The 25148-nt window shown below is 36.5% G+C and overlaps 3 protein-coding genes and 1 long non-coding RNA gene across 4 annotated transcripts; 2 read left to right on the top strand and 2 right to left on the bottom strand.

Annotated features, from left to right (window-relative positions):
- Positions 1 to 4977: 4977 nt before the first annotated feature.
- Positions 4978 to 6355, top strand: LOC114527004. The gene is made up of 3 exons (XM_028548566.1): positions 4978 to 5089; positions 5388 to 5441; positions 5973 to 6355. The coding sequence occupies exons 1-3, from the start codon at positions 5002 to 5004 to the stop codon at positions 6302 to 6304; spliced, it is 474 nt and encodes a 157-aa protein (XP_028404367.1). The 5' UTR covers positions 4978 to 5001; the 3' UTR covers positions 6305 to 6355.
- Positions 6356 to 6832: 477 nt separating this feature from the next.
- LOC114526850 lies at positions 6833 to 11828 on the top strand. Its single transcript, XM_028548377.1, has 6 exons — positions 6833 to 7208; positions 7501 to 7767; positions 8781 to 9020; positions 9407 to 9673; positions 10242 to 10484; positions 11656 to 11828. Exons 1-6 carry the CDS (start codon positions 6833 to 6835, stop codon positions 11826 to 11828), a joined length of 1566 nt encoding a protein of 521 aa, XP_028404178.1.
- An 844-nt stretch (positions 11829 to 12672) lies between these two features.
- LOC114527019 lies at positions 12673 to 17033 on the bottom strand. Its single transcript, XR_003687386.1, has 5 exons — positions 16849 to 17033; positions 15675 to 16005; positions 13548 to 13717; positions 13289 to 13414; positions 12673 to 12808 (listed from the first exon to the last, which is right to left on the bottom strand). It is a non-coding gene; the product is annotated as an uncharacterized LOC114527019 (long non-coding RNA).
- A 1184-nt stretch (positions 17034 to 18217) lies between these two features.
- Positions 18218 to 24684, bottom strand: LOC114526987 (T-cell-specific guanine nucleotide triphosphate-binding protein 1-like). The gene is made up of 3 exons (XM_028548542.1): positions 24493 to 24684; positions 20426 to 20964; positions 18218 to 18694 (listed from the first exon to the last, which is right to left on the bottom strand). The coding sequence occupies exons 1-3, from the start codon at positions 24660 to 24662 to the stop codon at positions 18297 to 18299; spliced, it is 1107 nt and encodes a 368-aa protein (XP_028404343.1). The 5' UTR covers positions 24663 to 24684; the 3' UTR covers positions 18218 to 18296.
- Positions 24685 to 25148: the final 464 nt, after the last annotated feature.

Raw genomic sequence — 25148 nt, 5'->3', positions numbered from 1 at the left:
AACAACATGCATTGCAGCAAGGGTGTACAATCAAGAAGACCCTAATAATTCCCAGACCCAGAGGCCTACGATTTTTTGTTATTGAATAGAAGCAAAAATATATGAACATTAAGTGGGTTGTAATTTTTTTTTATACACCCTATATAGCCTCTTTGTCGACATTCATCGCAAGCAAAACAATGGCATATTATCCACGTAATTGATACCTCTGGGGGGTGCTAAGTTCTAAATAAAACTGCCCCATGCAGTTCTATTTAATTTTCTCTACCGTGGATGCGTTAATTAGTATGTTTCATTGCTGGTTCTCAGATATACAGATGGTGGTGGGGAAACGGTACGTGTTTTCCTATTAGACTTCATGATCAGTAAGGCATTTGATAGAATTCACCATCAAATCCTTTTAAAGAAAATGCAATTACTTGGGATAAATGACTCTATACTAAACTGGATCATTGACTTTCTTATGCAAAGAAAACAAAGAGTAAAATTGGGTTCGATACTATCTGATTAGAAATTAGTAAATGGTGGTGTACTGCAAGGCACAATACTTGGCGCGCTCCTTTTTCTTTTCATTGTCGATGACTTGGCAATTACTCATAAAAATCCATCGGGAAATGTGTCGAAGAAAGGTAAAAGAAGGTAAGAAAGGTAAAGAAAGTCATCTACAAATGGTCATTGATGATATAAAGAAATGGTGTATTGAGAACGACATGGTACTTAATCATAACAAATGTAAAGAGTTGATAATCTCATTTGCTAAAGAGACCCCGGATCTCCCGGATTGGAGAACATTGTATATCCCGGGTTCCATCGGCAAAAGTCCTTGGTCTTCTCCTGTCATCAGATCTTCATTGGAATTTACATATTGAATATATCGTGGCCAAGGCATCAAAGAGACTTTACTTTCTCCGCGTACTTAGACGAAGCGGAGTGAGCGAATCCTTCTTAATTCAAGTGTTTTTTACATGCATAAGACCCGTTCTTGAATACTCATGTCAAGTGTGGAACTTTGGCCCCCCCAGATTACTTAAAAGAGGAGATAGAAAGAATCTAAAAACGGGCCTTGAGACTAATATTTCTTGATCATCATGTCCACCTAATTGACTGTAAAACTAGTTGTTATAGAAACTCTTTTTTACCTAGCCAATAATGACTCATTAAAGTAGTTTTTAGAATTTTATGGTTTTTATGAATTAGTTATGGACTGTCTGTTTCGTACTTTTCTAAATACTTTTCCTATTATTGTCATAAATTTCTATATTTACTATGTCATTGCATATTGGGTATTTTTATTGTAAATAATTCAATTCAATCTTTCGCTGCCTTATTGCAACAGCAATTGCATAATAACTCCCTTCCTGTTATTCAACGTTAAGTTGAAAGGCATAAGATTGCCACTCGCGTCACTTCAATATTGCAACGATTTTACTACACTTAGACGTCGTATAGAATATAGTTGTAGTATTGTATACTTCACCGATGCATGTCTAAAATGGCGCGGATTTTTTGGATGAAAAAATCTGGGCGTTATTTTAGCGAATTTGTCATCGTTACGGCTGCAATAAAATTATATTATGTCACTTCAAGTTTGACAGGACTTACTCTCTCTTGAAACGACTTGGTGTTTTAAATCGCAATGCATGTGTGTCTCCTGTTATCTCGCGTGTAATAATTCATGCCTTTAAATTGTTGATAAAAATAAAATTGCATACATGCACAGAAAGAACAAATCTAGTCTAGATTAAGACATGCAGCACTAAATCCATTTAGGTGATAGCTACTAACAGAAATGTGGAATGCATTGAAAAATTCCAAATCGCAATGAAAAAATTCTTAGACCGATATACTGCTAAATATACTCTAAATCTAAGTAACTGAAATACCCTAGACTTCGTTCATCACCGGTTTGCAACGAAGAAATCACAATTTCACTTCCTTTTTTCGCCGCTAAGCTGAAAGGTGTAAGATTTTTACACGTGTCACTTTAATATTGCAATAGAGTATTTCAATTTGTACGCTATTGTTCACCTCGTGTTGAGATGACCTAAAAATTTTCTTTTTCTATTCATATTTACAACTTTCACTTTGTTTGTGGTCGATTTTGAACTGAATTGACAATAGTTTGGCGCCATTTTCACACAATTGCCGCCTGTAGCTAACTTGAAAATTGAAATCCCTTGAAATAGCAAACTCATTTAATTATCCTCTGCAAACGCTGAATTTCAAATATATGCGAATAAACGAAAAATGCCTTGTCTTTTTGTTTTTGTCGGATGTTGCCAACAATTTAATACAAAAGAGGCAAACGGTGATAAATTGTGGTTTCGAATGCTGAATCAATATCTGCGTCTATTATTTTTGTAACTGATAATTTCTTGCCAGGATATTAGCTCTTAAGTCTACTATGACTGTGAACTTATTGAAGGAAATCAGTTTATAATTATGCATTTTGCTTTTGAAACCAAAATAACAATGTATATACCTCGGTACCTCATTGTTCGCGCTCTAACTACGCATACCGGAGCACGCTTATACAGAAGCGACGGATTTCGAGCAAATGATTTAAAAATGAAACGCCGTTCTAAAATTGACTCAGATCTGAACATAATATCACACATTCAGATTGTGAATAAAGTCATACGCAGAATGGCAATTAATATAATATTGTAGAACAAACTAGAACTAAATAGATAAAGTTACTACAATTAGGTGTCATTTTTCATTATAAATTTCTAAATTATTCGCGTTATAAAGTTTTCGATACACTGACTTTCAATAGAATCAGCAATATCCATGTAGTGCATCGATCAGTAATGTTAGCTCTATGTAAAACGTCTCTTACCAATCTCGCTTCTTATCCCCTTTTATATTTTATATATTTTACCTGCTCAAAAATAGAGATTTGGACTTCAGAAATAAACTATTTTTCAAACTTCGAGTCCCCCATGGAAAGTTGGGGATATTTTTTTTACTGCTCTTTGTAACAATATAATATTCAAAATAGGTGGTGTGTGGCTGAGTAGTTTATGCAATACGCAAATTACAAGAGTCCTTGCATGAAACGCGATCATGATACAGGCGTTTGTTTGCAAACCATCTTGGCTACTTTTGGCAGTGCCTCCCTTGAAGCACTCTGTACCACGCCCACCAGAGCACACTTATACAGAAACGACTGAATTTTAAACTCAATTTTTCATGATAAATTTCTAAAGCATCGAGTGGAAATTTTTTTGCGATCAGCAATATATCGATACATGCACTGACTTTCAATACTATATTATTTTAAACGACGTGTTATTCCCACTAAGTGCATGCCTGAGTGCTTTATGCACAATTACAAGGGTCCTTGAAACACTGTCTTCATATGAGCGTTTGCTTGATTTGTTCAATTGTTAGTAACTGATGTGTTTTAGTGCAACAGCTGTAGAGCAATATTAGGCTACACTCGAGCCCTAAACCTGAGTAAGATATCTCTCTTTTTCATAACACAATACATTGCGTCCTGACAAAAGCGATAAGAATCACGCTCTGAACTATAGTCTAGGTTCTTTGTCGACATTTATTATCAATGTCATGCTATTCACGGATTTGATATCGATACCTTTGCGAGAAAAAAATTAAGATTTACAGCAAAGATAAAGCGCTAGGTTACAGAAGTTTTGTTTCTCTAAAGAGGGTGGTGATATATCTTCATGCATCTCGCTTTATTATTTTCTCTTGCAATTAGTCATGCCTTTGGTGGCAAAAATAGGATAAGTAATTTAGCTTCTAAGTACACCACGTAATAAATGAATCGTTCGTAAAAAAAATCATCGGTTGCCTGCAACGGCAAATTGCATAATTTTACATCCTAATTTTCGCCGCGAAGCTGAAAGGCATAGGTCGTATGTCACTCTAATATTGCTGCTGGCTAGTAACCTCAGACCTCTTAATAAAGTACTTCAATTAATACTATTGTTCACCTCGTGTTGAAATCAGCTAAAAATTATCTTTTTCAATTCAGGTTTCCTTCAGGTCGATTTTGAACTTATTTAACAATCGTTTGATGTGATTTACCTGCAAACAGTATTCCGCCCAAATTTACCGATAATTGTGTGAAATAGCAAACTCATTTTATACTTATCACGTTTGACCCTGATTCACATACATCACATATAAAATTGCTAAAAGGCGCATTCACTGCTTACGAAAAGTCGTATAAGACTCATGCAGCATGACGTATGTTGGCGAAAAATGCGTGTGAAATAAATTAAATAGTATAAATTAGCATTAGCATCATTTAGCGACAAAGAATTAAAATGTTAGTTTATAGCCAATATCATACACGAAAAACGTGGATTTCAAAGCTATGATCGTATAAGAAAGAGTTCATGTATATTAATTGAAGCTCATTTTAGCGCGCAGTTGTAGTACAAAAGCATGATCCGATCAAAGTTAAACGGCTGTTCAAAACTAGAGAGACTCTAGCGATGCAAATTTTGATGTAAAAAGAACAAAAATTCAAATCTATATAAGAGCCTAAAATAAGTGAAGCTGCCATTTTTTTTATGAGAACATGCTCTAAGACGTGAAAAATAAACAGTTTTACACCGTGAAAATCCATGTAAAGTTTCAGATTGCTTTGCGGCGCAAGTTCGACTGCCGCTTTAAAATTCCCATAGCCCAAAAAAGCGAAAACTGTAAGATCAAACTCCTGAGCACTTCTTTGCGGTTTTCCGCTCTTATAATATTTCTTCGCTTATATCAAGTGCGACCCTAAAATTCTAATGAATTCAAGTGCGTTTTCAGAGCCTGCTAATTGCGAAACAACAGCGCACGTTGTGGTGTGTCAACGGGAAATAACGGTCTTCTTATCAATATTCATGTCGGAGCATGCGCGAACCGTATAAAAGTGCCGTGGTTACAGCTGTTTTCCATTCGACGAGAGAAGCGCCTGAAGAAGAGTTCTCCCTGAAGACTGAAAAACAGAAGACTTGAAGTGACTGAAAAATTGAAGACTAAATGTTGATGATGAAGTTACAGTGGTTGATAGTATTGACGCTGTTTGTTCACAATGCCTGGGCTTACAGTCTGTATGACGAGCTTGATGGTATGTTATGTCACAAGTTTTCAAACCACAACCCATTTCAAATCGAAAATTGAATATTCAAAGTTACTAAGCCATTGAAGATGACATATTTCAGGGGTGCACTTTAAAATTGCAGACTTTGTTGTTTGGTCGCATTTCGTTTCACCAATTCGTAATATTTGAGATGGTTCAGCATCAAATTTTTGTAGTAATATGCTTCTTCCAGTGGGCGGATGAATCGTGTTAATCGTCCGCAGCCTCAACGACTGGTAAATGCCAATGCGATATCGAATTATAACAAGATTCAATTTCTTTACAGATGACAATCTTTGGCGACGCGAGACCCCAAGCACAGAGAACGAAGGCAAGCCAGGTAAATTTGAAAGTTTTGCAGAGTTAATATTTTATTACAGAACTAATCCTGTATCTTTATGCTCATAAAATAGATCGATTCGGTCCGTTAAAATTTGTTTATATCAGCCACTTCATGCCGAGTGTTAAAAAAATACACATAATTTTGGATAGAAAAACATCGCGAACCTGCCTAAAAACGGAATTATACATTACCACAGAAGCATAAAAATTTCCTCCCTATCTTTAAAACTAGATTAATCCCTCACGACTTCATAGGTACGTTTTCAAACGGTAAGTTGTACTACATGTATATTTTAAACGGTAAATTGATGGAATGCAGTGCTGTGCTTTTTTGAACACAATATAATATGTTGGATTGCGTTCGGTGGCGTTCGAGAGATGAAATGGGGATTTTGTTAGAAGAAACATTTGAAATATTTAGCTGCCTCCCATTATTATTATCAAAAAAACGGACAATTATAGAAATCCCGCTTTTCAAAATGACGTGCACAGAGGGCAACGGAATATATTGTATCTTTCAAAATTTTAGAATGCAAAAAAGATATTCTTGTTTTGTGGGACAACTCCAATAGCATTAGCCCACATTACGAAGATGTGTTCAAATTCATGAAGAAACTTATCAGAAATAAAGATTTGAACGTGGGAGAAGATGGCACGCACCTTGGCTTCATCACATTCTCCGATGGACAAAGTTTAGATCTACGCAGAAAAGAGCGGACTAAAGATAAAAAAAATCATACAAGAGTACTGTTGAAAGTTGGCGAAATTACAGATCCGGAAAAGATTATAGATAACCTGTCGGGTTACGATTATGACAAGGACAACAAAAACCAAGCAGTTCGAACACAGCTATTTCATTAGAACGTGTAGGTTATGGAACAGTTTACCAACCTCAGTAAAGGAAGTAAAATCACCACGTATTTTTAAGAATCTTTTGAAGCAAAAGTATTTCTTGGGTGTGCGTCATGTTTTTGATGTGGATGTCTTTTGTACGTGGCGTTCTATTTGTCTTAAATGTAACTCTATACGTAATCTTTCTTCAGATAACCTCAGACTATGTTGTTAATCGTCTGAATCCACGTTTGTATTGTGTGTATATCTTGTCCAAATTTGTAAATAGTTATATATGTTAACCTTGTAGCTATTGGGAGAATGCCTTGGTTAGGGTTGTGCTCTGTCGCAATCTCCCTTGTTGTCAAGTGTAATATTTAGACTTAACAACTGAAATAAAGTATAAAATTTAAGTGGCGAACAGACCTACACTGGCAGTGCATTCATGCTCGCAGAGGAGGTAAGTAGAATCCTTTCACAAATTCACATGCAGACTATAAGGTTGGGTAATAGCTATGCATCTCGTGAAATCATTATTTCCAAAAGGTGACATCCAAGATGGATGGACTGAATTTTGCTTTGATTATTCTTTTCAAGGAATTTAATGAAAAGAGCCCAAAGAATCATCGCGATGGGATTGACGACATTATTTTGTTGTTCACCGACGGAAGACCGAATCCTGACTTTACTACGGAAGAACACAAGGACAGAAAGAATAAGAAAGCAGATCAAACGAAACCTGCTGACAAAGCTTCAAAAACCCTAAAAGAGAATAATGTTACTATTATCGGTTTGGCTGGAGGCAAGGAAGAAAATATCAGAGACTTTCGATCTTACATTAAGAGATGGTCATCACCTAACCAAGTATTTGAATCAAAGTTGGATGAATTACCCAACCTTATAGATCAATTAGTAGAAGATTTCTGTAAAACCGGTAAGTATAGTGCTACACGCATTTGCGATGGCATTATTCGAAACAATTATATAGCACACAGCCTATATAGATCCTAATCGAATATCATGACGAGCGATTGTTGGGAAGCTTGTTTTTAAGTTTGGGGGGATTTTAACTAGCTCTTATAAAAAAACTTCATATACAATTTTTACATGTCAAGCGAATGTATATTTTATCTCTATACCAGAAAATTAAATTTCTTCCCCACTTTTGAGGGATAGCATTGTCCCCTTACAAGACCATTTCACTTACAAATGGCTGCAAATTACAGGAACAAAACCATGCGGATGCGAGGGTAACTCTTCAACAGTCCAATATGTCCAGGATTCAGAAAGTAAGCTTTTTATCAACTGGAAAAAACCAAGCTTAAATTGCGGAGATGGTGTTTTTGTTCCAGAGCCCAAGGTACACCCCGAAGGTACCGAGTCCCCCAAGGAATTTGGTATAGGGAGACACGAGATCACGTATACATTTTCGCCCTCTTCAGGCGGTAAAAATCGTCCTAGTGTGGAGTGTTCTGTCGGCGTGAATATTGACCGTAAGTAAGCATGATTTTAAGTCTGAATGAATGCATCTCTATTCGCAGCATAAATTCAAAATAAAACGAGCTCTTTCATTGCGTAATATTATATGCACAAAAATAAATGTACAAGCGCTGGATATGAGCGAATGTGCAATCTGATTGGCTCTATACTCGACAGATATTAACGCATATGTGGTAACAAATAGGAACAAGCGATCCAAATAAATAAGAGCTTTACAGCATCAAGTCCGGTGTATGAAATTTAAAATTCTCCGGTTAGCAATTATAACTAAGCCTATTTGATCCCATTATTTTAATCGGTCGCAAAGACGCGTTTTTAACTGTTACAATTATTGTTCAAAAATTTTGATTTCAACGCAATTAAACTTTCCTTAAATTACCTCAGTGTCTCGTTCATAGTACATGACGTATAGTTTGAACTATTTTGTTATTCAATTTTGAAAAAGTATGTTTGCTTAATAATTAAATGCTTACGAATAAATTTTCCACAGCGCGTATTATACGACTTTGGTTAGAAGAATAACAAACTATATTCATTGCCTGCGGCCTCGTTTATCATATTAGCGAGTTTAAGATGCACCAAACTGCGACTAGTTTTAGGAACCCAGTATTATATATAGTTTGTTTTACATAGAACTCTGACTTGGTTGATGAAAAGGAGTCTAGAACTTCCATCCCTGTTGGCAAACTGTATCAATTTTTTTCAAATTAGAGCAGTATTACTTCACGCCGCGTTGTAATTTGGTGAATGTTAGGGCCTTTCAAACGTTGAACTTTTCATGAGTCGAATCTAATGTTAATGAGCTAAAGTCTTTGTTTAAGTTCATTTGCATTCTATTCGGTGCAACAAAAGTTCGGCGTCTGAGATGAGCCTTAAGCCCACTAATTAGAGTTCCAGCGGAAGTAAACTCATCAAACTTAAGAACAATTCAATTCAATGGCGAATTCGTACCACACAAGACATTTGATGAGTCGTGAGTCAATACATGATTTGTTTTCAACTTTAGTGTGCTTCTGTCCATCTCCTCGAGTAGTCAGTGCAGTGATCCCATTAGGTGACTCAAGGGCTTTCGCAGAATGGTCAGAACCCACACCCCTGGGGGAGTGTAAGTTTGTACCAAGCCCATTCAACCCACAATCCAGTGGCTGGTTCCGTGCCGGCAGACATGAGCTCACCTACGATTACACACACACCACCGAACTGCACAGTTATACAATGCATTGTCCTGTCACAATTTATGTCAAAGGTATGTTGGTAGACACGCTTCATATCAGAATTTTTGTACTTTGGTTCCTACATACACAGAAAATTTATTTTAAAAATCCATATGATGGAAAGTTTATCGATGATTGTTCAAAAAAGTATGGATTTTTTAATACCCATACTTAATATCCATGCCGTTAAATGAGAATTGCATTTTTTGGTACGAATAAATGTTGAGCTCGTTCTTAAGTAAAATGCATAGTAAATAACTCATTTCAGTACAAATTTGAAGAGTTCATATACATACTTTCACATGTCAAACGAATGCATACTTTGTCTCTACGGGAATTAAATTTGTTCCCCACTTTTGAGGGATAGTGTAGTCTCCAATACAAGACCATTTCACTCACAAAAGGCTGCACTTTCCAGAAACAAAACCATGCGTGTGCGAGGGTACCTCTTCAACAGTCCAGTATGTCCAGGATTCAGAAAGCAAGGTTTTGATCAACTGGGAAAAACCAAGGTTAAATTGCGGAGATGGTGTTGTTGTTCCTGAGCCCAAGGTACACCCCGAACGTGCCGAGTCCCCCATGGAATTTGGTCCAGGGAGATACAAGATCACGTATAAATTTTCGCCCTCTTCAGGCGGTAAAAAACGTCCTAGTGTGGAGTGTTCTGTTGGCGTGAATATTGACCGTAAGTTAGCACGATTTTAAGTCAGAATGCATGGATCTCTATTCGCAACATAGGCGTAGGCATGAATTCTAAATAAAGCGAGCTCTTTCATTGCGTTTAAAATTCCAAAACCATAAACATTATATATACACAAATGTACAAGCGCTGGATATGAGCTAATGTGCACTCTAATTGGCTCTTTACTCGACAGATATTAGTTCATATCTGTCTTGGCAGCAAACGAAAACAAGCAATGCAAATTCCAAATCAATCAAAAATAGAAAAAAGCTTCACTGCATCAAGTCCGGTGAATTCAAAATTGTCCGAATAACATTTATAACTAAACCTACTGATTGATTCCATTCTTTTGATCTCTCGCAAAGACGCATTTTTAACTGTTACAAATTGTTCAAAAACTTTGATTTCAACGCAATTGTACTTACCTCAGTGTCTCAATTCAATTCAATTCAATTCAATTCAATTCAATTCAATTCAATTCAATTCAATTCAATTCAATTCAATGGCAAATTCGTACCTTGCAAGACATTCAATGTGTCGTGAATCAACACTAGATTTTTTTTAACTTTAGTCTGCTTCTGTCCCTCTCCTCAAGTAGTCAATGTTGAGGTCACACCCGGTGAATCCACAGCTTTCGCAAAATGGTCAGAACCCACACCCCTGGGGGATTGCGAGTTTGTACCAAGCCCATCCAACCCACGAGAACCCAGTGGCCGGTTCCGTGCCGGCAGACATGAGCTCACCTACGCTTACAAACATACAACCGAAATGCACAGTTATACAATGCATTGTCCTGTCACCATTTATGTCAAAGGTATGTTGGGAGACACGCTTCATATCAGAATTTTTGTACTTTGGTTCACACATGCACAGAAAATTTATTGTCAAAATCCATAAAAAATATCGATGCTAGTAGAATATCCATACTAATTACCATTATATATTACCATTTTTTTATGTATAGGGTAATTAGTATGGATATTGTACTAGCATCGATATTTTTTATGGATTTTGACAATAAATTTTCTGTGCATGGATGTATGTTTATGAAATAGTATATTGGAAGAAACATTTATAATCATAGGGATATAGATAATTATTTCGGACACGTGACCGAGAAACGTTTGAGATACGTTGGCACCGCAATATGTCGTCTTCGTTTTTAATACATGTTTGTATAATTATTAAGTGAAATAAACCACCAAAGTTAACAGATATAGTGTGGAAACAGTACGGGCATAGCATATTTCCATAGTAATTTTAAAAAAGAATTATCAGTCACAATTGACCCCCAGCTGTTCTTTTTTCATTTGGGGTAAGATTTTAGGCAGTTTTTTTGCAGAATTCAGACCTATTTATCGCCTGAGATTTATCGTATGGTATTAGAACTTAAAAAAATCTATGTCCTTCAGCTCCCATGTTCAACACATCGAAATAAGTCATGTTATACTATACACAAGCTTTGTATTTTTACTCTTGTTTCTGGCTAAGATAATAGACCTTTCTTATAATGACATCAAACGCGGAAAGTCTGATGTTGCACGAAATTTGATTAGCTCCACAAATCTATCGAGCCAATCAAACATTGTGTAGCATGATATACTTTCCGCGTTTGACGTCATTATAAGAAAGGTCTATTAGTTAGGTGCATCATTTGAAAGAAATTCTCATTTCAACGTCGAAAGGATAACAGGTCAGATTCTTCTTTGCTGCGCGGCTTTAGTCTTGGAAGCACAGAATGTAACGAATATGAAAATGGAGAACTTCGTCAACTAATCGGCAAATTTGTTTACTTTCTCAGGCAAAGCCAATCAGAATGCCTAAATTTTTATTACTTCATGTTAAATGGTGAATAGTTCATCTTCCTACCGGATATAATCAAAATTAATGCATTCAGATTGGGTTATTGAAAATTTAAACAAGCTTTCTGATAGGTCTAAAACTAAATCCCCGCTTTGTTAAACGAATATCTCCTATTTTCTTAGGGCAGTTCTGCGGTGCGATTGCTTTTAATCCGGAGACACAGATTTGTTGCTGCGGTAAAGTTAGGGAGATTGCGTTTGGAGACATGTGTTGTGGCCAAGAAAACTACGTCCTACATGAAAAAACGTGCTGTCCAGGTGACAAACTCGTACTCAATGAAGAAGAGTGTTCTTGAGATTGCGCATATTCTTGCAACCTGTAAAGGACCTTGCGGGTTATATTTTACTAGAAAATAGCATTAGTATGTTATTTTAATGCATTGGTGATATGTTATGGGTATATATAGACATCGTAGTATTTTGGTATTCAATATTAGGAAATTTATTCCTATACTTGCTTGTTACATTGTACTATAGAAAATAGCATTAGTATGAGGACTGCGCATATGAATGGTGATATATTATGGGTAGACATCGTATTTTGTATTCAATCTTAATAAATTGCTCTTTTTCATTTCATCAAATATATTCGTATACCAGCTTCACTGTGTGTTCTTCCCATTCATTTATAACAGTAAATAATTTTTATGCTAGAAATGTATGAATCGCGCCTTGCAATATAATTACAATTGGGTCGAAACCGTTGATCGTGTAACTCTGCAAATACTTTGCCACACAGCTTACATCGTTAACTTTCCAGCAAAAATCCATGTATGCTAACCTCCTAACTACAGCTATATTTATTCTAAAACGACACGACTAGCATGAATTTATGTATGCCTTACCTTTAACTTACCGAACAACGCTGTTTACTTCCATCGTCATTGGCATTGTCAATGGCAAAGGTTGTCGCTCGAATGGGTATTTTCGCTTTGTCTTTCAATTATGTGCTTCTATTCACCGCAACGGTTTGGCACATTCAACTTGGACCGGTTATAAAATTTAAAAAACCCGACTAGATGAGCAGCAAACCTGTCAACAACTTATACTTTGACTTCGCCTCGTGAAAAAACATTGTTGCTCTTCGCGCTAGGTACTTCATGTCATAATAATATATTTGAACAAATTTTATCACTCGTATTTTAACTAATACGTAAAATAACAATAAACAATGATAAATATGCTACGTTACTTAGTTCCACAAAGGAGCACTATTTTTTGTTTGGAAGAGTTGAGATGGACTCTTCATAGCCGGCTAACACGGCTTCATACAGACCTAAAGCAGGCAAAAGATGCAAAGAATGATGTTGATTGTTGCATTGTCATACCGTCATCATTTTTAGGGAGATATAAATCTTCTACAGGCATGGCTGATTCTCCACGTCAACGTTAGGAATATTTTTACGCTTTTAGTTTTGTTTCATGGATCTTAACTGCAATAATCTAAAAAAACCATAGCCCGAGGACTGAAGGAAGAGGCCTAAAGAAAACGTAGCCATTATCAGCTACGCTATGCCGCTGCACTGCCACTGGTAAATAACTTTTGTTGTCCTACTGTGTTTGTTGTTTAGAGGTTATTTACACGCGCCTGGGTTGATGTTAACAGCCTCTCGACACAGTATTCGGCAACGGTAACGTTTTTAGGCGGTTTCATTTATGTATCCCCGCCAAAACGGTGTAGACAGCATGCATCAAATATGGGATAGAGGTTACTCAGGTTAGAGATAATTTATTATATTATCATTGAGCATTTTACCTCCTTAGATCATGTAAAAAGAGCGATAAAACCACTAACGAGACACTGCACTTTGTCGAATCTTCTGACATATGAAATGGCTTTAAATAGTTGATTTGCTGCCCATATACTTTGCAAGTCAACAGACTATAAAAATAAAACATTCATTAGAAGTAAATTGGATTCGACAAAATTGGATCGTGTGAACACTTAATAACATCGTGAAACTAACGTTTTTACTCCCGTCTTGAATGATAGAAATGATATCAAAATTTGTTACCTCTCTTATTGCGTTGATAAATGCAGATTTTCCAGCACCACTATCTCCTGCTACACCAAAACCCATTTTCGTATCTTTTAATCGTAAAGATTATTCTTGTCAAATTCCTCAATATTTGCAACGTTTCTTTCTTTCACCAAGATATAGCTCCGTTAAATCTGTTGTGATGTCTAAAAAATGACATAATTATTAAAATCATATAAACTATTGTAATTAAGAACTGTAATGATGGATGCAGAGAGAGTATGAGTAAGAGTTTACTTCCCACACCCCGTTCACACGATGCCAGAAAAGTTTAACAAAGGCGCGAACCTCCTACGATTCCGTCACGGCAAAATGCTAAACCGCAACGAAGTCCTACCGTCGGAGTACCTTGCAAACGTCAAACAATTTTGACGTGATTTTCAATCAGTGAAAGTTGCTCTTGGATACAAATCTGTCTATTTTAACAGGCCTGTGTAGCGTATCGTGAATAATCTCGTATTTTACAGTAATTTATGGGAAAAAAAAATAACGGAAAGCCGGAAAAGGACATTGAACATGACAGACAAGAGGTGTGACGTTTAGCGTCCGCAATCACAAACCAGCGGTTTTATACACTCATTAGATATGCAAACAAATATGGCGGCTCATTTAAAAAGATAAATCGTGTTTCATACGAAATTATAAATTAATTCAGTAGGGCAGTCTTTCTTTCTGATGCTACGAAGATAAAAGCAAAACTTGAAGTTTACGGTGATCGCACGTAAATGGGGGAAAAGGTAAAATGTGACAAAAATAGCAGCCTGCAGCACATAAAAATTGCTATTCCTATAGTTAAAGAAATTTGCAAACGGTTTGACGGTTCCCTGTAGAATATATCTGTTCCTTTCAGAAATTGCCGACAAACCTTTAATGTTAATGAAGCAATTTCGACTTCTCTTGATAAATTTGTGCACAAGGGGAAAGGTTTCTTTCATATAATTTTATTGTCAGATTCGAATGCAATCGATATATTGACATTATTGTATGATGTATAAATGCCAAGCTCGTAAGTAGATTATACTTGTTAAATTGCCTTTAGAGTCAATGGATTGCTGAACCAGGAATGAAAATGGAATGAAAAAGAAGAAAAGGGATTTGAGGCCAGTTGATACGCGGTATTTAAGAAAGTTTTATATTCTATCATTGTATCACGTCATTTATTGCTCAATGGACAATTTATTTTGTGGAATTTTATACCTCATATTCAAATTGCTGGATGAGGAAGCTAGGTATCTGCCACGGAATTAGTAAAATTCCTGGCGGTATCTCGCTTAGGGCATTCGTATTTGCTGCAACGGTTTTTTTTTATATTCACCGGTAAATGCCACTTATATGGTGAATATGAATAAATACCACTTAAATGGTGAATATGAATCGTGAGCATCGCGCCAGACTACACGAGGGATAAAAATGATAAAAATTGAGAGAGCAATGTTGCTGTTTGCTTGAAATCAAGAAATGACCGATTTTGAGAGGGAAATGAACTGTATTCTTGACGAAAATATTTGGTCGAAATATTTCGACAAAATATTTCGCCAAATTCCTCCCATTCTGGGTCAATGAATGAGAAATATATATAAAATTTTACCCCTATTACTGTTAATAGGGAGATTTAGCAAGAGGACGTGAACGTCAAAGACGACGTGAAAGTGGCGAGTAAATGGCAAGGCATGTCCATATTTGGGCGCATCACGCCATTTATTCGTCCTTGTGCTAAGTCGCCCTAATGGTCCTACAACGCCTACAATGGTCCTACAACGTTGACAATGCTTCTAGATGAGGCATTTTTTCATCGATGATATGAAAGCAGCTGTAAGGCGAGTGCTCATTTGTAACGTATCCCGGGAATGGCAATATAAACTAAACATTGGAGTTTTTACTGCTTTTAAAACATTTGCAAGAAAGCAGCAAAATAGCAAAATTCTCGTTAGCCTATTTGAAGGATGAATTGTAGACGCCACGTCAAACAGACTGTGACGTAGATGGTATATTTCCTTTGCTTGTAAATGCAGCGCTCGCAGCCCTCAAAAATCGCGAATATTCTAATTCCACGTCATGTACGCAATGGTTTTCTTCCTTACATAACGATGTGGAGAAACGTACCTCTAATGGGAAAAGGAAAAAATCCCATCCGTATGGTTCGTAGTTACTGATACCGAGATTGCCTTTTGTTCCAGGACATAATTCTGAATCTTTCACAAAAACTCTTCTTCTCTAAAATCACTTTTTCTCTTTACCCGCATTGATTCGATTTCAAATTTAGTACGAATGAGAAAAAATATTTGCCAGCAGCTTTTATACTTTCTCTAATAATGCAGCTCCCAGGTCAAGTTGTGTTACTCTGTGTGCAATAAAACTTAGAAAATGGTAAAATTTTACCAATTCTGATTCCACAACATCAACTGTGGCTGCATAGTCATCTTCATTATCAATACTACAGAAATATAAATTGTAAGAAAATCTTATATAGAACCTCCATTCAATCAAAACCGGATCTATACAAAAGCCATTTATATAAAAAACTAACACTAAAAGAATGCACTTATTTCTGGTATCATTATTTCTATTATCATTAAAATTTAATACTTTGCTGTTAAAATTGTTTACAATCATCACTAGTTAAATCAGTGAAAACCATATTCATATTCTGTTTCCGCGTCAGCCATACAATTACACACTGATATCACTGTGTAACAAATATGTACGCTGTTGCACCTATTTTTATACGTGGTTCTACACGAGGGTCGATGATATGGGTAATTTGACTCGTTGTATAATTCGGCTTGTTAGAAAGTTTCGATCGATGGTATTATAAAAGCGGTAGTAAACATTTAACCAATGATTTGGAATCCTCGGGAAAAAGTTTTCTGAGCTATATATCAGACTAGGGTAAAATAGAGTAGAGCCTTTGCTGAAAATACTGTAACGCTGCTTGGAGGTTTGTGGGTATCTCGTTTGTTTTATTCCTAGCCCTATCGAAGTAGCCCTTGAAACCTTTATTGTACCCTGAAGTAATCCTTGGTTCTGGTTTTTGAACGAGCATTTCAGAAGAATGACGTTGTTGCTTACTTGTGTGAGATATAAATTTTTACAAGTATTATTGTCTGGGTGTCTCAATGTGATTTATGGAAACCCTCGTTCCTCTCTTGGAAAATGTGGTCAAATCTTCTAATATGATAAAGATAGGAGGTTTATAAGGCCCAACTTACTCAGAGTAATTTATATTCGTTATAATGGCATGAGGGTTTTGGTGAAGAAGAGGAAATATATTTCTTACCCTCTCACAGCGTTGACAAAGGCAGACTTCCCGCAGCCACATGATCCAACTAAGGGCAAACGAACAAAATTGTTTGCTCCTGGAGTCCTTTCTAAACTGTTATTTATCCAATCTACTTATATTCATAGACTTCCACAACACAGCTCTCGTAACATCACTAATTTCTCTTTAATTTTGTAATAAACGTTCAGTTGCATGTTTGTTGATACATAAAAACGCATCACCCGTAACCTCTCGAATTCAATTCTTATGCTAATCAGTTCCCGGAATTAAAATAAATTTATTTCATCATTCAACGTCTCATGATGAAATATCGAACTCGCTGTTTTTTGTGCAGTCTTTTAACACTTAAACTATGTTCATCAATCTATCCATCTATCATCTATCTTAAAATATTTTAAATTATCTATTTGCTGTGACACTAAGAAACCCATTATATACTTTATATTGACAATACTTCAAAGTGAAACATACGTCATTACTTGATTCTTCATTAAATCGGATACAATTCAACTACGATACCATCGCCCAAAAGTTAATGGTCCGGGCAAAATTAGCTTGACCAGGGTGGGAATGGAACCCACGGCCTTTGGTTCGCTCGTCCAATTTCTTTCAACTGAGCTACTCGGTCAAAATGGTTCGAATAGTTGCTATTTCGGAATTTGAAACGAATCATTGCGATTTTGCTGCTCTGTCATCTATCCATCTGTCATCTAACGGCTACCATCTCTGACAACATATTTTGTATAAAAAAGTAACATTGTTCGAAGGGTTGCTAAAACATCAAGCAAATTAAAAACAACTTTAGCTTCATCTCCGTGTATAGCATATTTTAATAAAGACAAAACGTCAGTATTTGTTGCAGTGGATTCAAGCGTAGTCGGTATTTCGGCATTTTGAAGCAGGTAAGTATACGATGGACACAATCATGACAAATTATTTGATAATGGTAAGGGACAACTTTTTTCCATGTAAACACTTTATCTCTTCCTCTAGGGATAACTTTTTCTTCCGGCGCGTGCACAATAGCGAGTAGAACAGAACACTTTTAGGTTCACCTTTGCCCTAATTGTCTTTAAAGTCAGCCATGAAAATTTTATCAAGTTAGCTTTAGTACTTTTTGAGGTATCGTGCACGAAAGTAAGGGGAATGAGAAATTTAGTTTACTAAGAAAAGCGACGAATAAGAGTTTTGCATATTATTATTCATAAATTATTTAGGACAATACAATAAATAGAATAAACCAATTGACCCCTTTTGCTTGCTCAGGGTAAAACACTAATTAATATATAGAACTCTCGCGTTCTTTTCATATACTTTATTGCGTTTTTTTTTATATATTTTTATAGAAACAAAAAACTTTACTCGCTTATACTGTTTTCTTGACGAAGTTTGCTATATAACTTTGGTGGTTACTTTGTTATAACATTTTGTCAGCTTACTACAGTTTACTTTCTTATGTAATAGGTTGCTTTAATTGCCATAGCAGCTGATTCCTTTATTAGATCCATGGAAAGAAATTTCATCTCAGTCAACACATCGTTAAGATGAGCCCTCGTATTCTTCGCAGTAAGAATTATTTGAACAGGATGAGAAATGCGCCGGAAGTACCTTGCGAAAAAGTCGATTTCGTATTTCGGATACAGACTTTTCAATCTTTCTTTATATCCTTGCCTCATAGCATTAAACTCTTTGGAACCTTCCTTCGGGAGGTCGAGCTGAGATAGGTAAGATTTGGTTTTCATCTTAATTAGGTATGTGCTGGTTAGATGCGATAAAAAACCCAATGTCAAGATATCAAGTGGGAGCAGGATATACATAAAGAGACTCCAGCTGCATAGCTGATCTGCAAGAAAATGTTATTGTTATTATTATTATTATTATCATTATCATCATTTACATGTATATTGCGCCAGGTTCCATGTGGGAAATACTCACTTCTTTAATGTCTAAGATAATAGGTAAAAGAGTTACTATATTATTCGAAATGACATGACAGGAATTAAGATTTGCGTATAAAGCAGTTAGGAGTATACACTTTTTTCCGGATAGGGACATTTTCGCAGCAGTGCTCTGTTATAACGAAACAAGGTTTGGGCACAATCGACTTTCTATCACAGTTTCTTATTTCACCACTTCCTGTACCGCGAAGAAAAATGTAGTTTCAAGGACTGGTCCCGTCTGGGCCTGTAAATCTTAATCGCCGAACTATAGCCGCAAGTTGTGAAACGTTTCTCAAAAATATTTGTATTTAAATACATGTATATTGTATAATAAATATACGTCGAAACGTCCCTTACTAAAATTCCAACCGACCAGTGAATCATGTTTGTTCGAGTCGCTGACACAGTGTTCCACGGTATTTTAGAAGGTGCATAGGCGATAGGAAAATTAATAAAAATTATTACAAGAAAAAAGAAAACGAAGTACAATATATAAATAATACACCTAGCCTGGCAAGGCCAGTAAATGCCTCATACTGCTTTGAACGATATGCTCCTCGAAATAACCCTCGTAATATAATGACTCAAATCGTGCGAGAAATCACGGTCCTAAGGCGGATTTTTTGCGTAAACTAGATCGATTTTTTGCGATCGCTTTCTTTTGAAATGTGCATGTTCAGTCAACTGCTCATCAAATAAGATCAGTCCCGCTTGATTGTCTATATTCACCTGGCTTCACTGTTTATAAAATAAAGTTATAATCAATTAAGCGGCAATTTTGAATTGTGATTTCAATTTATATGATCATGACAACTCCGAAGCAAAACATTGCCTCGCCAGTCAGATTTTTCCGTTATGAATATTATGACTGGTCTATAATAGAAATTTCAAAATGGGAAATTGCTGTGAAAATGAAGAAAAACGTCTTTTCGATAGAAGAATTCGTTTTGTTTGGAAGAGTTCTTATTACGAGTAATAACGCTGCGCCCGCGGTGCGCCAGCAAACTTCCTCAAAGAAATATTGTAATCACTAAAATTTACACGTGAATGCATGTTTGCTTTAGAATGCAAAGATTGTTACTTCAAAATCGGCACAAATTACTTATCATTCCATTCCCTATAAGTTGAAGTATTATAGGTTGTTGATAGTAACAAGAAATCGACAGAATTTGGCCTAAATCTTGGGTTCTCGCCCGTATTGCAAACACTATGGCCGTAATGACAGTGGATAATAACACTGTATTGGCATAATTCTCAAACTAGATTTTGGAAACATTTAAGGCGTAAGGATTCCTACAACGTGTAGAGGTGAGTTTGAAATTGAAAATGCGGTGAGTAAAAGCTCGTAAGGGTAACTTTGAAAAGTTGTGGCGTGATTACCGATCAGTTCTATTATCATGTGAATTATTAACGAGTGTCTGAAACAATGTTGAATAAATTAGGGGACGAACGATTAACTATATATGACATAAATATATGAAATGTATTGTGCGCATATTGATTCACATGTACCGTTAATAAATCGGACGTAACTACCGATCCGATGAAGTGTACTACCACATGCTCTGCCCCTCTTCAGAGACACTATCCATAGTGAAATATAGACACAGCAGATGGTTTATCTTGCTACTCACCTCGCCAAACTTCAACTTTCTTATTCACGAAATCTTTTGATTTCTCCACCACTGGTCGAATTAACGCCTCTTTCTGCTGAGTAGGCAACATGTTCAGGATAGTTTCAGTGAGGCGGTAAAAATCCCATTTATCTTTGTCATGGTTGCTCACAAGAAAAATCTCGCCTTCACCAATGTTAAGATCTTTTAAATTTTCCAGACAATTGTCCAGAATACCTTTTACTACGTCCTCAATCTTGCGTCTTTTCCGCTTTGTTTCGTTCTCTTCATCCAAGTCCAATTTCGTGCGCACAAGGAGGAAAGATTTTCCCATTGACTTGATTTCTTGCGCTGCCTGGTGTTCTTCTATTCTGAATCTTGTAGCACTTAAAATCAAAAACATATCACACAACTTAAGGATGCCTGAATAGGTTGCTGAGGTGGTTTTTGGTATTTCCACGAGTGTGATTTTTGGATTGTCAGGGTAAGGATAAAAGCCAGCTTCTGATGTTGTCTCAACAACTCCCGTTTTTGCAGCCCGCTCGTCATCGTCATCAAGCCTGGTGAAAAATTGTCATAAATTTATATCATGAGGTATGAATATCCTAGACCTTTTAAATTAAATGTATTCTTTTACATCTTTTTCTCAACACTCATGGCATAGTTTGGTGGTACAAACACAAGCTGTAAGGGATATTAGAATTCATTTATGTTCGAAAAATTACGTAATAGATGTAAAATTTCGAAATACCAAAAATACGTATAATTGGATGCGGTTTTCTGCATAATCGCTTAAATTCGAATTGATGCTCAAATTTGCATCCCTCCCCCCTAACCCAATTAACACATTTCGTTTCCTACGCTATAATTAAGTGTTACAAGCGCAGTGCCTTGCAAGTTTTAATCTTCTAGAAAATGTCCAGTTTTATTTGGTAAGAGGTTATATGTGGAAGCGAATTCGTCCTATATCATAATAACGATCTCAAACAGCAATTCTTTTGGGCATAAAATAACAAGATAATACAGGGTGTATCGAAAAAATGGTAACACAAATGTGACGCGCTATATCTCAACAAATCGTTGATAGATTTCATCGAGTTTTACATCATTGGAAAGCTTAGTTATTTAGCTTTTAAATGCTATGTTTTGTGTGGCATTTCGACAAGAAACCAGTGAGCAGTGCTTCGGCAAAAGTTTTAAGTGAAAATTGCATATTTCCACCGATGGGAATTGCACACGTTTCTTTTGAAATTTAGTCCCAAGAGGTTTAAAACCCTATCATCGCCGATTATTATTAGAATTTGATTTACGTAGTGCGAGTATGCATGACTTAGCACGCGACAAAATAAAAGAAGATGGGTCAATTGACAATTGAACAACGTACATTTATTGTGAGAACCTTGGCAGCTTAGCAAGAACACGAGATGCGTTTAGAGAGAGATTTCCTGAACGACAAGACATAGCAATTAAGACCATCCGATATAACATAAGAAAGTTTGAAACAGCATCGGCACCAGTCATAACCGAAACAAGGGGAATTCTGGCAGAAGAAAGACTGGCAGATCTGCAGAAAACATTGAATTGGTTAGGAATCGGCTCGCAGAACATCCGACTGGTACCAGTGCAAGACGTAACCGTGTGGCCTGCCTACCATCGGCAACTTTTAACAGGATAACCCGCTTGGACCTGAGACAATACCCGTATCGAATGCACGTCCGACACCAGCTACTACCACGCGATTTTCAAAGACGGTTGAATTTTGCAAGGTGGTTGACCGAACGATGCGAGAGAAACGAAAATTTCCTGCGAGATTTTGTCATTGGTGATGAAGCTACATTCTGTATGAATGGTGTGTCAATACTCGAATGTCCGGGAATATGCTCCAGTAGGTCAACCGCCAGAATTCAACTACGATGTGAATTGCAGCCGTCAGAAGGTGACAGTTTGGATAGGTTTGTGTGGAAGTGGTGAGATTATTGGTCCGATTTTCTTCGAAAGGAACGTCACCGGCCTCAATTATTTGCAAATGCTTAACAATGATGTTGTTCCGCAGCTTTTGGAGCATTTTGAAATGCAAGTGGGAGGCGTATTCAGGCATCTTTGGTGGGTGCAAGATGGTGCTCCTGCACATCGTCTCCGTGCTGTTGCGCAACGCCTAAGAGAATTGTTCGGCAATCGAATTGTTGCGTTACATCATGCAGTGGAATGGCCATCTCGTTCTCCCGACCTCACGCCGTGTGACTTCTTCGTGGGGCTATTTGAAAGGCAAAGTTTTTACCAACCCTCCCAACGATATTGATGACCTGCGAGCTCGCATTCATCGGGAAGTCGCTGTGTTGGTCAACGATCAGGCACTCGTCAGAAGGACGGTGCAGAGCATGCGACGGCGTTGTGAACTGTGCATTGAAAGAAACGGAGGACACGTGGAAGGTGTCGGAGCATAAACACTGCATGACCGTAATTATGTAAAACAATCGTGCGTTTTTAACATTGTAAATTGTTGTTATTATTGATTAAAAATGCATATCAATTGTCTCATTAATTCCCATCGGTGGAAATATGCAATTTTCACTTAAAACTTTTGCCGAAGCACTGCTCACTGGTTTCTTGTCGAAATGCCACATAAAACATAGCATTTAAAAGCTAAATAACTAAGCTTTCCAATGATGTAAAACTCGATGAAATCTATCAACGATTTGTTGAGATATAGCGCGTCACATTTGTGTTACCATTTTTTCGATACACCCTGTATAATAATTTTCATCCGACCCGGCTACCATGATCCCTCCTTCCGAATTACCGACTCCCATGGGATGTCTGTGGGACGATTTAAAGGGCTGATAGCTGAGCAAAGACCTATCAAATTCTATGAATGTGGACTGTATAGTCAACGAGTGAAAAATATTGTGGAATCCGAGCATCATAAAGGCTCGGGTTGTTTTGACGTTTCGTTTTCGACGCTGCCTCGATGACTGTTTCGCTCAGATTTTGTATCTACTTCCAATGAAAGCAGTCATGTGTTGCTAACATAATAATAAACAAGTCAATGCTGAAATACTGAAAAACCATAGCCGGATTCAAACATATGCCACTTACAATAGCATGTTGTGTATTTGTGTGCGCGGCAAATTAATTGTTAAAAATTCTAGAATTCACTGATTCCTGATATTCAAGTATATCAGGTGAAATCTGATCAATACCGTTTTGCTGAAATACTCATAAAGTTACTATTAGATTTTGCGAGTTTTATTGTAGTTTCACTAAACTTGGTACATTTGAGTTAGAATTAAAACTTTAAAGACGGCCTTGAGTTTTATTGTAGTTTCACTAAACTTCGTATATTTGAGTTAGAATTAAAACTTCGGCAATTAAAACTAGTCGGCTTTTTCTGTCGATATTGCGACAATGTTATATGTTTTAAACGAGGTATCTCGCCCTTAACTAAGAAATATTGCACTATAAAGCTTTTTTGTAAATTTACATGTATAAACCTACGTCTTGAAAATCGCACTTCTTTAAACAGCGCCGAATTTCTTCCTTTAGGCCACCGGAACGACTAAATCTGTCCTTAATATCAAGCGAGTGCAGGCTGATACTCATTATATATATGTTTTATTTCCGACTCTATGGAAGAGGTTCGCTGATATTATCGACCAATCTAGCTAGGCATCCAACTTTGTGGAATTTCGCACCGCAATATTATAAATTATATATATAGTCTAGACCAGCCGATATATGAATATTATATATTGCATATTGTACTTAATTTCTCATTGCACTGTTGTCCTGTACGCGAGATATCGAAAGTGAAAATTTTAAGTGTATCTTGTTTGCCCCCCTGTGTTGAAATAAGTTATAATCTTGGTACTTGATATAACGTTAACAATTCAGTGTTCTTACAAATTTTCGCTATTATCAAAGACATACAACCGTAAATGCTAAACAGTGACCGTCGATGCTTGCCGGATTTGTTTTCAGACGACAACGTATTTGTGGACTATTCAGTTTCGGCTAAATGATCTTTAAGAAACTTCGTTTCCGCTTTAAAGGGACAATCTAATACAAATGTTTATTATCATTTATCATACCCTCTAAGACCGTTAATAAGGCTCGATTTCCCGACGCCAAACGTTCCTGTGATGCCAATTTTAATTTCTTTCTCTCGCCATTTCTTGATATTTTCTTTTATTAAATATTGCGCTTTAACAACGCCAATCTCATCGGGAAGAGGTTCAGGTTGCCCTTCAAATAAGCTCATAACGAACTTGAGCGTTGTATAATTTCAATTAGCGTGCTTGTGAGAACAAAACTGCCCGAGCGTATCAACTACAACAAAGTAGAAAAATATGCAAATATTTGAGGGATTTTAAATGATATCAAGGATAGTAGTAGATAGGCTATCACTGATTGTTTAAAATTTATTGGTTAGCATCCGCGGACTTTGAAACATTTTTCGAAAGAAAATCGATTAAAATTAGGCCAGTGACATTACTGTCGGCCTGGTGCAAGCTCCTTTAAAATATATTTAATAAGTTCTTTCGTATCCGACACGTGACCTAAAGATTTGTTAAATTAGGACACTGGCTTCCAAGTCTCATCGACCTTGATTACCTTTTTTCTAGTCTCATGTTCGATTTTTAGGAAATATAGGTATTCCTAGAGACCATCCAGAAGAAAAGTTTCATTTATGTATAAAATGAATACTATGAAAATAAATACTATGAAAATAAATACTAATACTGAA

The sequence above is a fragment of the Dendronephthya gigantea genome, unplaced genomic scaffold (assembly GCF_004324835.1).
Source record: "Dendronephthya gigantea isolate DGI-Jeju-01 unplaced genomic scaffold, DenGig_1.0 000042F, whole genome shotgun sequence".
In the NCBI taxonomy this organism is placed as follows: Eukaryota; Metazoa; Cnidaria; class Anthozoa; order Malacalcyonacea; family Nephtheidae; genus Dendronephthya; species Dendronephthya gigantea.
The sequence above is the reverse complement of the archived record's forward strand: the minus strand, read 5'-3'. Positions and strand labels throughout refer to the sequence as shown.

Coding starts and splice junctions, on each gene's coding strand:
- LOC114526987 (XM_028548542.1), bottom strand. CDS start 24,662: ATGAGCTTATTTGAAGGGCAACCTGAACCTCTTCCCGATGAGATTGGC. Junction 20,965..24,492: donor CTTATTAACGGTCTTAGAGG/GTATGATAAATG, acceptor ATTTTTCACCAG/GCTTGATGACGATGACGAGC. Junction 18,695..20,425: donor GAAAGTTGAAGTTTGGCGAG/GTGAGTAGCAAG, acceptor ATTTTCTTGCAG/ATCAGCTATGCAGCTGGAGT.
- LOC114526850 (XM_028548377.1), top strand. CDS start 6,833: ATGGATGGACTGAATTTTGCTTTGATTATTCTTTTCAAGGAATTTAAT. Junction 7,209..7,500: donor AGAAGATTTCTGTAAAACCG/GTAAGTATAGTG, acceptor TGCAAATTACAG/GAACAAAACCATGCGGATGC. Junction 7,768..8,780: donor TGTCGGCGTGAATATTGACC/GTAAGTAAGCAT, acceptor TTTCAACTTTAG/TGTGCTTCTGTCCATCTCCT.
- LOC114527004 (XM_028548566.1), top strand. CDS start 5,002: ATGTTGATGATGAAGTTACAGTGGTTGATAGTATTGACGCTGTTTGTT. Junction 5,090..5,387: donor TCTGTATGACGAGCTTGATG/GTATGTTATGTC, acceptor ATTTCTTTACAG/ATGACAATCTTTGGCGACGC. Junction 5,442..5,972: donor AGAGAACGAAGGCAAGCCAG/GTAAATTTGAAA, acceptor TCAAAATTTTAG/AATGCAAAAAAGATATTCTT.